Source organism: Centroberyx gerrardi, chromosome 5 (assembly GCF_048128805.1).
Source record: "Centroberyx gerrardi isolate f3 chromosome 5, fCenGer3.hap1.cur.20231027, whole genome shotgun sequence".
NCBI lineage: Eukaryota > Metazoa > Chordata > Actinopteri > Beryciformes > Berycidae > Centroberyx > Centroberyx gerrardi.
The window spans coordinates 20,909,788-20,923,610 of record NC_136001.1 but is presented as its reverse complement, the minus strand read 5'-3'; the positions used below and the strand labels follow the sequence as shown (position 1 = coordinate 20,923,610).

The 13,823-nt window shown below is 41.1% G+C and overlaps 1 protein-coding gene across 1 annotated transcript in view; it reads left to right on the top strand.

Moving 5' to 3' along the window:
- LOC139925232 (sodium-coupled neutral amino acid transporter 3-like) overlaps positions 1 to 10,892 on the top strand; it is a 34,573-nt gene extending 23,681 nt beyond the window's left edge. The window contains exons 8-17 of the mRNA XM_071916506.2: positions 435 to 516; positions 4,242 to 4,324; positions 5,599 to 5,657; positions 6,090 to 6,239; positions 7,114 to 7,193; positions 7,677 to 7,777; positions 8,336 to 8,460; positions 8,608 to 8,752; positions 10,370 to 10,473; positions 10,779 to 10,892. Coding sequence (XP_071772607.1) covers positions 435 to 516; positions 4,242 to 4,324; positions 5,599 to 5,657; positions 6,090 to 6,239; positions 7,114 to 7,193; positions 7,677 to 7,777; positions 8,336 to 8,460; positions 8,608 to 8,752; positions 10,370 to 10,473; positions 10,779 to 10,883 — 1,034 coding nt within the window. The 3' untranslated portion in view covers positions 10,884 to 10,892. The remainder of the gene's footprint in view (positions 1 to 434; positions 517 to 4,241; positions 4,325 to 5,598; positions 5,658 to 6,089; positions 6,240 to 7,113; positions 7,194 to 7,676; positions 7,778 to 8,335; positions 8,461 to 8,607; positions 8,753 to 10,369; positions 10,474 to 10,778) is intronic.
- The last annotated feature ends 2,931 nt before the right edge of the window (positions 10,893 to 13,823 follow it).

Here is a 13,823-nt window from a genome sequence, read left to right as displayed (position 1 = left end):
TGTTAATTATGTATAATGAGGTGATGAGGCTATTTAATTCTGTGGATTCTGTCAATTTATCTGCACAAGAATATCTGCATAATGAAAAAACAACTGTGTGTTTTGTGCATTTGAATTGGATTTGATTTGAATGTGTGTGTGCGTGCGTCTGTGTGTGTATCTTATCTTTTGCAATATAATCTAAATTTAGAAGTGGTCATCCCTGTTTTTTTTGTTTGTTTTTATTTCCTGTGTTTCCAGGATAATACTCATAGTATCCTGTGATTGGGTGTTTGCGTCCTGCTCGGGATTAATATTTGTACTCTGTGTGTATATGTGTGTTTGCTGCTGAGTGAGTGTGTGTTTTTGTGGGTGTGTGCGCTTCTGTGCATGTGTGTTAGCCTCTGTGTGTCTTGGTAGTAACTCATGGCTGTATCTGTACCTTCCCTCCACAGCCATGTCCAGTTACCTGTACATAGTCAAGTATGAGTTTCCTCTGGTCATCCAGGCCTTCCTGAAGGTGGATAAGCCTGCAGGGTGAGTGGTCCGCTCTATGCATAACACTAAATTATTAATTCACACTGTGCAGTAACATAAATGACTTCAGATCCAGGGAACACATACTGACACAAATATAATATGGAGAGGAGTGCACGTCTGTAGTTACATGTACAGGAGAGAAAATCCATTGCTCCCTGTCTGTGTTTGGGAAAATTACTTTTAAAAATAATTTGTTACTTTACTGTGTTACTTACTTTAAAAAGTGGCTAGTTCCGGTATAAAGTTACTCTTTATTAAAAGTAACACGTTGTGTTGTGTTAACCCACTTTCAAGAACATACTGTAGCAACATGGCTTGTGCTGCCAATTATTCTGTCGATCATTGTTTTAAAATGCAATGCAAGACTATAGCTCTGTTTTTAAAAACACCAAGCCAACCTGCTTTATATCAAGCATAGCTGGACTGCATTTTTCAATTAGAAGCATGTTGTCTGCACGAGGTGTCGCCGGATTGTCACTTTTTTTTTTTTAACAGACATGAAACAATATGAAAGAAAAATTAAGGTCTTTCTAATTTTAAAAAGTAAGTAATAACAGATTTCAAGAATTGAAAAACTAATGCATTAAGTTACTAGTTAGTCCAAAAAGCGACGTGGTACCCCGATCACTTCTCCCTGTGAGTTCACACAGTCATGCTGGCTGGCTGTGCCAGTTGGCGGGCCTGGTGCCCCGAGTGTGCCGAGTAGCTGGCCTAAGAACAGCTGTGAGACTGACCCCCGGGAGGAGAGGGCAGCGTGGCCACAGAGAGAGGCGCACATCAAAACACAGCTAGACTCCAGGGCTGCAAACGTAAACCACAGGATATCACTGGCTAGTGCAGGTGGCCTTGGAGACAAACAGCACTCACTTCCATGGATGGGACTTGAAGTGTAATGTTACCCCACCTCCCCAAACCGCCCACCCCAGTTTGAGCCTTTCTTTGAGAGACGCAAAGAAGTGGGTGAGGAACAGGGAGGAGGATAGGGAATATCTGTGTGATAAAGCGGTGCGCTCTGTTACACAACCCCTGGCCTGGATAACTGGAGGGTGGCACAGAGCTTCATGGTAATTTTGCCAGAGAGGGATTGTCCCCTCTCATTTAAATATACAGTGGGGGGGTGATTACATTTTACAGTGTGTAACGAATATTAGAACAGAAGTATCAGAAAAGCAGAAATCCTATTAAATGTATACACTTGGCACAGAATGCTGGATGCTGATTTCAACTAGTAGGGAGGAGAATGAAGACATGCTTTCTACCTGAAATACTGATACTGTCACATTTGCTCAGAAATGTTGAGATTAGGGCCAGGATTGATGCATCTCACCATACACTATGCAGTTGATGTACATCTGTTTGAAACTCTAAAATGTATTTTAGTAGATTGGCTAAGAGGATGGTCGTAACTCTTCTGCTATGTTTTCTGGTGTCAGCGTTGTTTTGCTTGTGTACCAATGCTCTGTGCTGTGGGCCATGGCCAACAGTCAGTGTGTTTATTTGAAATGACAGACTGGATTGTCCCGGTGGCATGTCACCCTCTCAGTGGGTGTTTTTTTTACATTGATATACTGTATGTGTGCACGCATACGTGTGTGCCTATTTGTGTCTGTGCGTGTGAGCTGCTCAGGGTTCCTAATGAACTTCACAATCAATCAACACCCGAGGCTCTGTCTGTGTGTTTGTGTACGTGTTTGTTCAACCAGTCAGGCTATCAGAGCTACCACTGGTGGGTCAGCATGGAGTGTTAGTTGGTGTTTCTTTATGCATTTTTGCCCGTCTTATCGGGTTTTTGTCACTGCTTGTACATATGTGATAATGTGTAATTCTTGTGCATGTATGTGTGTGTGTGTGTATGTGTAAATAGGTTTGTGTGTGTGTGTGTATCAGTGTTGATGAGTGATTGTATCCCTGGGCCAGATGGCTGGGCAGCTCTAGAGGGCAGGCTGACAGGATAGATGAACCTCTTCATTTTAGAGAAGCGTGTGTAGCCTACAGATGCTGTATCGCCGTGACGTCTGCCACCTCACAGAAGACATGAAATTAATCACTTCTACTGTTTCGATCTAAAAATAGCTTGCTGTGTTTTTTCCCTGGACGCGGCTGTGTGTGAGAAAGTAACATGTGATGGGTTGTGTCAGTGGAGTCTGTGTGTCATATGTTTGCCTAACTTCACTTATTCATCTCCTCCATCCAGTCGGGCTGGGGTGTTTTTTAGTGCACCAGTGGAATGTGTATCCACAGAGCCTGGACAGGGCCTGCAGTCATAGGTAGCGTCTAGACCTCGGACCTCAGTCTCCACCCCAATCTCCATTGAGCATTGGATGCCAGAAGAATGGCGCCATGGCCAGTAACACTTTAGAATAATAAGGGTTCATAAGCTTTACCAACCTAGGAGTGATGAATTAAATAACAAAAATTGGTTAGCATAATATTACAAACATTTGTTACTAATCCTTTTACTACATAATTTTTTGTACATCATTAGCTAATATTAATGCTAATGTTAAGCTATAATATACTACTAGATGTACTGCTCAGTTACAAATATTTATTATATGATAAATAACATGTTATTGTTATCTAATTCATCATTAACTCAGTTAATGATTTGTTTGTTAAGGCTTATAAACTTTAATTATTCCAATGTGCTATTCAGTGGCCCATTTGTCAGTCAGTCAGTCAGCCATGTCCTCCTCCAGAGGTTTGCGTTAGTAAGTGCTCTTAAAGGATAAGGCTGGTGTTTTTTAATGCATTTCTTACCGTCAACAAATCCTATGAAATAACAAAATCAGTAATGAATTTGTTTTGCCAACAAGTCTCGTCCATGTAGCTGATGCCCAATAAAGCCATGTCCCAATAGCCATAGAACTCCACTGTATTAAAAAAAACGATTAAAAACACATCAGAGAGCCATGCCGTTGCTCTGGGCAGCATATTTCATCATTGCAATTCACCGGGCCAGCCGACTTTTTCCTCAGACAACTTAATAAGCCGACCGTAAACACGTTGTCGATCTCAGGAAAGTAGTTCCATAGGACCGAAAATAGTCCCCAGCGTAATGAAGAATTTGTTCCCATTTGAATTTGATTTGGTAATAACTACAACAGTCTGACTTTTCGAGGTAACAGTTAGTTTTAAAATTAGTTTTAAAATAGAAACTATGTCTTTGTGAGCTGTATTTAAAGGTTTTTAGCTTACAATTGGAGCCAATGACTTCTGGATTGAAGGCTAAAAAGGGAACGTGGAAGTTGGAAAGTAATGGGAGTAGAGCAAACACATTGTTGATTTTGTTATAGTCATAGGATTTGTTGACTGTAAGAAATGCATTAGAAAACACCAGCGTTGTCCTTTAAGTTTTCATTGTCCTGTAGTTCGGTAGTACAGTGATATTGCACACCTAAGGTCTGATTTCACGGCAACAATGGAATTTGATTTGTGTATGATTTTTACTTAGCTGTGTATAAAACTGCTTGGCACAGGCCTAGAGATATATGATCAGCCCCAATCAGTACTTTTGCTGTTTCCACCACATAATGAGTAGTTACCTTACGTTTTCTCCATGTGCACCTTCTTTCCTAGCTGTCGGTACAGTTTTTGTCTTCTCAGTCAATATCTGACACATTGAAAATGCTTAAACAGTATTTAGATTGAGTGGAGTGTTTAAGTCAAGTAATTCTAAATCAATACAGTTGATTTCTTTGTGTCTTTTTCCCTCTCTTCAGCGAATGGTACATGAACGGAAACTACCTCGTGATCATAGTATCAATTGCAATAATTCTGCCACTGGCTCTGATGAAACAGCTAGGTGAGTGTGTAATATCTTGTCTCTCTTACAGTGTGATTCCCATCTAATCAGTGTTTCAGTCTGTGCCTACAAGCAAAGTTTGTACACAAGTTGTCACAATGTGAAATTTTTCCTCCTGGCAGAGAGATGATATACAGTTTTAGAGCTATGTGACCCTGCTCTGTCTTTCTCCTCTCCTTCCTTTCCTCTCTCCTCTGTTTTTCCTTGACTACGTCCCCCTTCTTTCTCTCTCTGAGCTGTCCCTTGTTACATGGCGGACTCCCCTGCTTTTTTCACTCAGACCAGATATCAGTGTGTAGCCATGTGTGATCATGTGTGATAATTGTCAACATTGCTAGAATAACAAGAGCTCTCTCGTTTTAACATATTCATTTTCTATTAAACCTGCTCTTGTGTACATGTACACATGTATCAAGTGCCTCTCCCCAGGTTTCCTGTGTATTCAATTCTCATAGTCTGTTTGCATGACAGAGCCATAATTATGTAAGCTCAGCCCCAGTTGAAACAGTGGAAAAATGGATCATTATGCAATTACATGAAAGAAAGAGAGAAGAAAGGAAGAAAATAGCAGCCAGGGGCAGCCAGTAAAGGAGAAAGAGAGAGGCGGATTGGCTGACCTTTTATTGGGAGTCTATCAAGTCAAGAACAGCAAAACCAATCTGTGCAACCAGAGCCCAGTAATGGACTCCAGCTCCCAGCACATTAGATCAGCCTAGTCCACCACAAGACTTGAAGAACATTCACCAGAAGATCTCCCCTTTCTTAATTGACCGTTTGCAACATTTCTGTTAACTCCCGCCCCCCTTAGTTACTGTTGCTATGTCTGACAAAATTTGAAGATGGATGCTACCATAGACGCCACAATCCGACTCAGTGGTTCCCCAAAAACACATTTTTACCGTGTTATGTCCTTGTCAGAGTCAAACCACTGCAACAAAAGCTGTACTTTCGTACTTCTGAGCCATACTCTCAGTGCGATGTCGGAGGCTCATGTCGGAGGAAGTAGACGGATGCTAAGCACGGATTGGTGGATCGCTATGTCAATCATCATTTTGCAAATGGTCAATTCAACAGGAAAATGCTGCTTTACTGTTTGCCAGTGATTAGTTATAAGTAGCAAGTAGGGAGGGGAGATAATGCATAGAGCCTACATTTGCGTTTCCCACCATGTTAGCCTTAGTATGGTGTCATGCCACTGTATTAATGCTCTCCCAGTGGAATGAAGGAGTGTGATACCAGGTGGGAGCGATGCTAATGACGCTTGTGTGTTTCAGGATACCTGGGATACACCAGTGGCTTCTCCCTCAGCTGCATGGTCTTCTTCCTCATTTCAGTAAGTCCTCCAACTCTTGGTGTCAATACAACTACAACTGTCAAGATGTCATGTCTTGTTTGTTCTTTTCTTGCCTACTGGCAGAAATAAATAGGCAGCATATACAGATACACTGAGATCAGCCAGTAATAAGATGTTATTTTTTCTTCCCATCACCTCTTTTGTATTCCCCTCTCCTTCTTCCCATTTCGATGGGCTAGTATTTGTACCCTGCAGTTCCAGACTGCGTTGCTTCTGTGTGTTTCTCTGACCTAGTTTTGGTTGTGTGAGCTGTAATCCACGCACTGCTCTCTTTCTTTCTCTCTCTCTCTCTCTCTCTCTCTCTCTCTCAGTGCCCAACAGAGCCTTGCCATATTTTCTGCCTGTCTGTATGCTAGCTGCGTCCCACAGCCTTTGTTTCCAGTTAACGCCTTTCCTCTCTGCCCTCGACAGGTCATCTACAAAAAGTTCACTGTCCCCTGTCCATTTGTGGACTTTGCTTTTAACACTAGCACTGTCAGTGGGATGAATGTCAATGCTACAGACCCTGGTGGGGAGGATAATCCTGCCTGTGTTCCCAAAATGGTCAACCTCAACTCACAAGTAGGTTTACGCATGTCACTCTGTCACCTCCATCACATCCACCTCCACCGCCACCCACAGCCACCCACTTGCACTCATAGTCATCTTCAGCATGTTGCTAATGATGGTCTACAATCCAAATCACACACCACAGCGTCTTGGCAGCATGAAAATCACACTTGGTTTGAAGCACTCAGCAAACCCCGGTGCCCTCTGAAAGGGGGTCAGAGCTTTTATCAAGCTGTTTATGATAAGCAACAGGATAAGAGTTACGTAAGGCTCAAGGGATGGACAGTGACCCCTCAGATGTCTACTCCTGCTAACAGTAGAGTAAAAATTGCTTTGGCATTCTAATGCATACAGCGGGGTGATGAAGTTTGCCCTCTGTGGGTCAAATGAGTTGGGAATGAGTGAAATGGGAAAGACCTGGCATTTCTCTAAGTAGCCTAATTTTCAGTTACAAAACCTGCCTTCACCACAGGACAGGGCCCATAAAGACTCTTAATTGCAGCTAGTTGCTTGAATTGATTCCGTTGTAACATTACCTGTGTCACTGAATTGTATATTGTTTTACTTTCCAGTGCATTAGCGAGCATTGACTAGTTGTTCCTAATATGAAATCCTATTAAGTCTTTATTAGCATCCCTTAAAGATGTGAAAGATTTTCCTAACCCAGGCTAGTAAACCCAATCCCTGCTGCTTAGCAGCTTACGAGAAAGGCATTCTTAAATAGGCTAAAGCTGGTCAGTTGCCAGGTCCAAGTTAATCACAGGGAAACAATTAGCTCTCTGTGATGTGTCTGAGGGAGTAATGGGCAGTAAAGCGCGAGGTTGGTGGTAAGACGTCTGGGATGGCGCCGCTGTATCTATGGTGACTTGTTGGGGTTCATTTTCAGACGGCCTACACCATCCCCATTCTGGCGTTCGCCTTTGTGTGCCACCCCGAGGTCCTGCCCATCTACACAGAGTTGCGCAAGTATGTTCCCCTTCCCAGGATGCAAAACTCCTGCTAAGTTTTGGACAAGAAATCAGTAACACGACAAAGAGGAAAGCTACTACGTCTGCTTTGTGCTTGGCTGATCATGACCTAGTCACATGCACTGCTTTCACTTTATTTTGAGATACAAATGCACTGCTTGTATGATGTAGCATGTTGTTAGTTTCAAATTATCATCCTGCTTTGAACCACTGTTGCGTGTTTTCCTAAGATTAATTTGGGTGGGTTATTGAATCTTTGAGGCATATTCGGTTTGCATAAACTGTAACAAAAATAACCCCACAGCTCAAGATGGTATTTTATGAATAACTAGGCCACAAGCTCTATATGTGTGGGCATATATTTTGTCAGTGGATGCCCTGATGGTGTATGTGTATGTGTGTGTGTGTGTGTGTGTGTGTGTGTGTGTGTGTTTGTGTGTGTGTGTGTGTGACATCACATGGCAATATCTTCTGATTTCAGCCCCACCAAGAAAAAGATGCAGCATGTGTCCAACATCTCCATTGCAGTCATGTACACCATGTACTTCCTGGCTGCTCTTTTTGGATACCTGACTTTCTATGGTGAGGCCTGGCCCCCCTCCCATGGCAGAATATTCTCTCTCTCTCTCTCTCTCTCGCTCTCTCTCTATCTATATCCATCCTCTGTCAGTCCTATTGCTCCACTGCCTCATTTGCTTCTAAATTTGTATATCCATGCTTCCAGTGAGTTAATAGTGAAAGTACAAAAGTAGCAAAGCCACATCATTGTTTTGAATTTGATTTGTTGAGTGTTTCTTTTCATATCAATACATTTTATTTTATCTGAATCACTATCACATTACAAGGGAGCAGTTATCCCTGAGGTTGAAAAGCATCATGATGCACTTACCCCCTCTAGTGGTCATACAATAACCATTTGCACTGCTATGCTAAGCTACTTTTAAGGTGTTATAAAATGGGTTTTATTATGCTGGCACATTACAAAGGAGCCCTATTTCACCTATATTATGCCTGTAAATGGTTTCTGCATTATTCTAAGTATAATTGAGCTTTTGCCAGCTGGTGTCGGAGGGAGTGTTCTTCCTGGAGCCTCATCATCCTCGGACCTACTCTATTATCCAGTGTGTCTGTCTCTTCTAGGTGAGGTGGAGGCTGAGCTGCTGCACACCTACAGCCGTATTGACCCGTATGACAATCTGATTTTGTGTGTGCGTCTGGCTGTGCTCACCGCTGTCACGCTCACTGTGCCCATTGTGCTCTTCCCTGTAAGTCAAATTCTAGCACACACTGTACACACTGTGGCTGACTGGCAGCTTATAATAACAGCTGTTTCCTCATACAGTGACTCTGTCTAGATTCAAAAGCCAGTGAAGCATGTTCATTGAAGGTGGCTTGCCTCTTGTTGTGATCAGGTACGGAGAGCGATTCAGCAGATGCTCTTCCCCAACAAGACCTTCTACTGGCCCCGCCACATCGCCATTGCCGTCACTCTACTCATTTTCATCAACCTGCTGGTCATCTTTGCCCCCAACATCTTGGGCATCTTCGGCATCATCGGTAGGTCAGACAAATCCTGGGTGGTTTTTAAAGTTGAACGGCGCTTGAGGCACTAAAGTTTCGACACTCATTTACTATTAGAGGCACACTGACAAATCCTGATGAACTTTCAGGATCTATATTTAAGCCAAGATGTGAGTGCATTATGCATAGATCACTAACCTAATTGGCCATCTTGTTTATCTGTCTCAAATTTTGCATAATGTCAACAAATTTCAGCATCCTTTCTGTTTTAAAATGGCATCTATTAGCATTTTCATAGCTTGTGAACAAAATTCAGCTAGGTGTCACTTAATTATGCACCTCATGTAGTTTGGAAGCCTAATTCTCACAAAGCAGATTCTGTTATGAGGAAAAACACACGCACGCACGCACGCACGCACGCACGCACACACACACACACACACACACACTCAGACACCTATACCTCTCTTCCTGCAGCTTCCCGACTCTCAGTCTCAGTTCTTATCGTACCAATTCACAGTTTTCACTTTAAACTGCACAATAATACAAAGTTTTTAACATGCAACACCACTAGAAAAAAAAAGCCCTGTTCCTACATGTGCAGTGCTAATTCACATGACAAAAGATAACTGAACATGGATGGGAGAGAGAGAGAGAGAGAGAGAGAGAGAGAGAGAGAGAGAGAGAGAGAGAGAGAGAGAGAGAGAGAGAGAGAGAGAGAGAGAGAGAGAGAGAGAGAGAGAGAGAGAACACTGTGTGCTGTCCTGTCATTGAGTCCCTGCATCCTGGAAAATCATTTGCATAACTGAGTACTTGCTTGTAGTTGGGAGTTTGAGCTGGTTAGCAAGCAGTGGATGGGGAAGTGTGTCTAATGTGTTGGAAGCATGTTGAGCTGTGAAGAGGCAGCAGGCTTAAACAAATCTACAGTCAGCCACAACAGCTCTGTGGACTGGCTAAAAATGTATGGCAGGCTAAATCTGGCCCACAGGCTTTTGTCAAACACATGCAGCTCTGGAGGTAATTTATTCCAACACACAGTATGTAACATGCTTTGGTAAAGCAATTTGTTATGTACAAAATTTGCATTTTTTTTGCATTTTGAGAGCAGTAATTAAACATTTGGAGAGATCTTTTTCATTGACTTACTTTGGTGTGGGGTAATATGCAATACTTATCACGACCGTCCAACATGCCCTCACACACCTTAACACTAAATTCAAAACCTGCATATCATAATCTTAACATAACATTTCACCATACACTTCTGATCTCCTTTGAATTAAGTACTCCTCAGCTGTACAGTGATGGATTTAAATATAAAGACATTTGGGCAAAAAGATTGAAAATCACCTGGGGAATGTTTAGTTTATTACAGACATCAATCAAACGGTCCGTTACATTCTTGTGACACTTATGCAACTAAATATTCATTTTTATTTAAATGGATGTTAAATAAATTTCAATTTTGCATATTTTTTCCTTATATATTTAGTTCCATATCCTCCCTGTAAATTTCAGTGCTGTATTTGGTGATAATATCGTTAGTTCCCAGTCAATCCAGAAGCACTTTTGAGGACTAAAAAGACTCTCTAAGTGTACAGTCATGGGGAATTAGCTACATGAATTAATTTTGTGTTTTTCCTATGCTTCCAGGTGCCACATCTGCCCCGTGTCTCATCTTCATCTTCCCTGCAGTCTTCTACATTCGTATTGTACCCAAAGAAGAGGAGCCCCTGCGCTCAACCCCCAAAATCCTGGTGAGGCGTCACCTGAGAATCTGAGAAAATTATATTTAGTTTAGTTTAGTTTAATTTAGTTTGGTTTTGTATTCATGTGGAGTTCTCTGAATCTGAGCTTGATGCAGTCAACCCAGCAACAAACTCGCATTTCTCTTTCTCATGGGTTTTCTCTCTCTCTCTCTCTCTCTCTCTCTCTCTCTCTCTCTCTCTCTCTCATTCTCTCTCACTCTCTCTCTCTTTCTCTCTCTCACACTCACTCTCTCTCTCTCTCTCTCTCTCTCTCTCTTTCTCTCTCTCACACTCTCTTTCTTTCTCTTTTCTAGGCTGCCTGCTTTGCTGGGATAGGCTTCCTGTTTATGATAATGAGCCTCAGCTTTATCATCATTGATTGGACATCGGGGAGCAGCAAAGCCAGCAGTGGTCACTAGTCACCACCTTCTACTTTTTCAGGTTTTATATTGTTGATTTAGATCTGTGTTGTATTTTTGCTGTTTTTGTTTTGGATCATATTTGATGTTGAAGATGCCCTGTCTTTTCCAGTAGAAAGTGTTGGCCACAGAGGAGCAGTCTAGAGTTCAGGAGGGCTCTCTCTCCCTCCGCACTAGCTTTCACTCTGATGACATGAAGTTATGCATCCAGCCAAACAGTGACAACAGATCCTGGCCAGTAGACTTTCTTGGAAAGTTGATAGTGCATTCACTAATAGGCCAGGTGCATAAAGACAGCTGCTGATGTTTGGAGGCTGTGCCTTGTGAGACTGATATGAAAAAAGTAACAACGTGAACCTAGGAGGCCGCTGTCTTTATGCACCTGGCCCACTCAAGAATTGTGTTGGTTGTGTGCATCTGCCGCCACTTGCTATCCCCATCCTGTCCTTAGATGACCTATAGTCTGCAAACTGCCACTCAAACCATCATATAAAATCTGAGACACCTCCCTGGTAGCTGTCTGGAATTACAGAAATTTATTGAGTGATAGACATTTCTTTTATGATTTTTAAGTCTATTTAAGTTATTTGAATAACTAGATCTTGCCGATTCTGTGAAATTGCAGAGGAAATGTGATAGTAAAAGCTATTGTACAGAAAGAAAGATGAGATAAAGTATAGCCTTTATCCCCTGCTCCACTGACTGGTGCTGCTACTGCTCATTTTGTGGCTTGGTGGTGTAAACAGTCTCACCTCACTCTGAGAGAGCAGGGGGCAGAGCCACAGAATGTATGAGGAAAAGAGTTGTATACACACCAGTTATCATAACATTCCTAGACAATATAATCTAAATGTATATTTTTCATAATTTCTACTTGATAAAAACCTCACCCAAGTTACAGTATACAGTATGGACTGTAGAGCTGATCGTCAGCTAGGGCTTATTGAGGCTAATGATATCAGACTGGCAGGTTTCATATCAGTAGCTTTTTTAAATGGTTCTTGGCTGTCCAGATTACAGCCTCCTATTAAAGAAAGCCTGTACTGGGATAGGAGCTTTGTTTCAGTATTACTGTATGTTAAAAATACCATGACAAAGGGTACTGAAAACCTGATCAGTTGGATTGTATTGATCAAAGTGATAATTGTAATGAAAATAAGAACGGTAACCGCTCAATGCTCTTCATGGAACAGGGATGATTTTTGCCTGGGATTTGATGTGTTGTTTCTGAACATTTACTGAAAGTAATCAGAGATAACCAAAATATGTATAAAACCACAGGGTCACTTCATTCAGTGGATAGTAACAGTTTGGTGTCTGTAAATATTGCTGTGCCCAGCACAAGCCTGATCCCTAACTGAAATGACATGTGCCATAGGCACACAGACATGGCATCTGTCTCTTTAACAACCTTGCAAAGTTGGTGGTTAGCTATAGCACTTTCATCTGATAAGCACAACTTTGTGTAGCCATTAATCAGTTGACATGCAAACAATTTATTTGTAAGATGCTCATATATTTGATAGATGTGATCTAAGGGAATGTCCCGATGTATAACTAAATCTTTGATAAATTAATCAATCTTATGTAGAGCACAAGAAAATTAGCAATGTATCTATGGTCTAACATGGTATAAGGATGTTTCCTCAAACATTACTTGAAGTTATCTTGAAATTAACTTTCCTGTGCTTTTTCCTGTGATCATTAGTTCCCTCCTCTGCTCCATTATTTAGAGAAAACAACTAATTTGGTGGATGTACTGTGAGGGGTCAAGTGTCCGTGTTGTTTGAAAAGAAAACATGGCTCTACTGTATTTGAATTGTGGTACTTATATGCATATGTATTGTCAAACCTGGACCTATACTCAGATCAGAAGTATTGAAGTGTTGGTCTTTTATCATTGATAGATTAACTGTTGTTTTAAACTTAATACTTGTTCAGGCATATCAGTTGAATCTGATTCAGTGATTAAATGCAAGATTCAAAAGCCTGTTGATGAATCTGTTTTGTTTTTGTTTTTGTTTTATTTTTGTCTTTGATAGTCTTGTCCGACATGAATCAGTGTGACAAACTAGTTTGGGTCATTTCTAACACATCCTCATTGCTGCTTTTTGGGATACAGTACTAACATAGAGCTGCTAGTGAGCTGGTATCCCTGACCCCATTTAATAATTTTTTAATGATAAATCATATTATACCAGACTACAGTGAGTGCTGTATGAGTATTGTACAATTGTTCTAAGTGTTCTGTCAAGTTGTTACACTTGGTGATAAAACACATCAAAGGTCTTTTAATCATTTTTTATTTTGTTATTTCTGGATGCATGTACCAGTATACAGAAGGAATCATCTGCATCAGCTGCTGGAACGTAACTTAGTGGAGGCATTGTTCAACCAGTGCAAGGGTTGTTCCTAGTTTGACCTCAGTTTTTGGGTGTATGTTCAAAAATGGAGGCATTACACCTTTGGCGAGTCCAGTCAGTGTCATAAACAGTTACTTTGTTCCATGGTGCATGCATACAAAACACTTTGAAACCTCAAAACACGCAAAAAAATAAGAGGCAGCAACGGGAGGAGAGACACTGTGTTAGTGGCTGGTACAGGATGATGACCTCTGACAACCTCTCATTAGGCCTCAATGTGGTTAGTCTTATATCCTCATTCTTTGTGTGATTTATTGAAATGTTTATGATTGAATAATAACATATTAAATATTGACGTCAGCCAGCATTTATAAATAATGTATATAAATGTAAACCCTTTATATTCTATATGCATATCTAGTTTGTATAATGTAAATAGCAGGTACAGTTTTAGTCTGATTAAAAATATATATGTAATCATTTTTAAAGTGCTTTTAAACCCTTTTGTCCTTCAATTTATGTCTATTTTCTTGTATCTCTATATATTTTAATACATTGCTGGCAGTTATTGTACTGT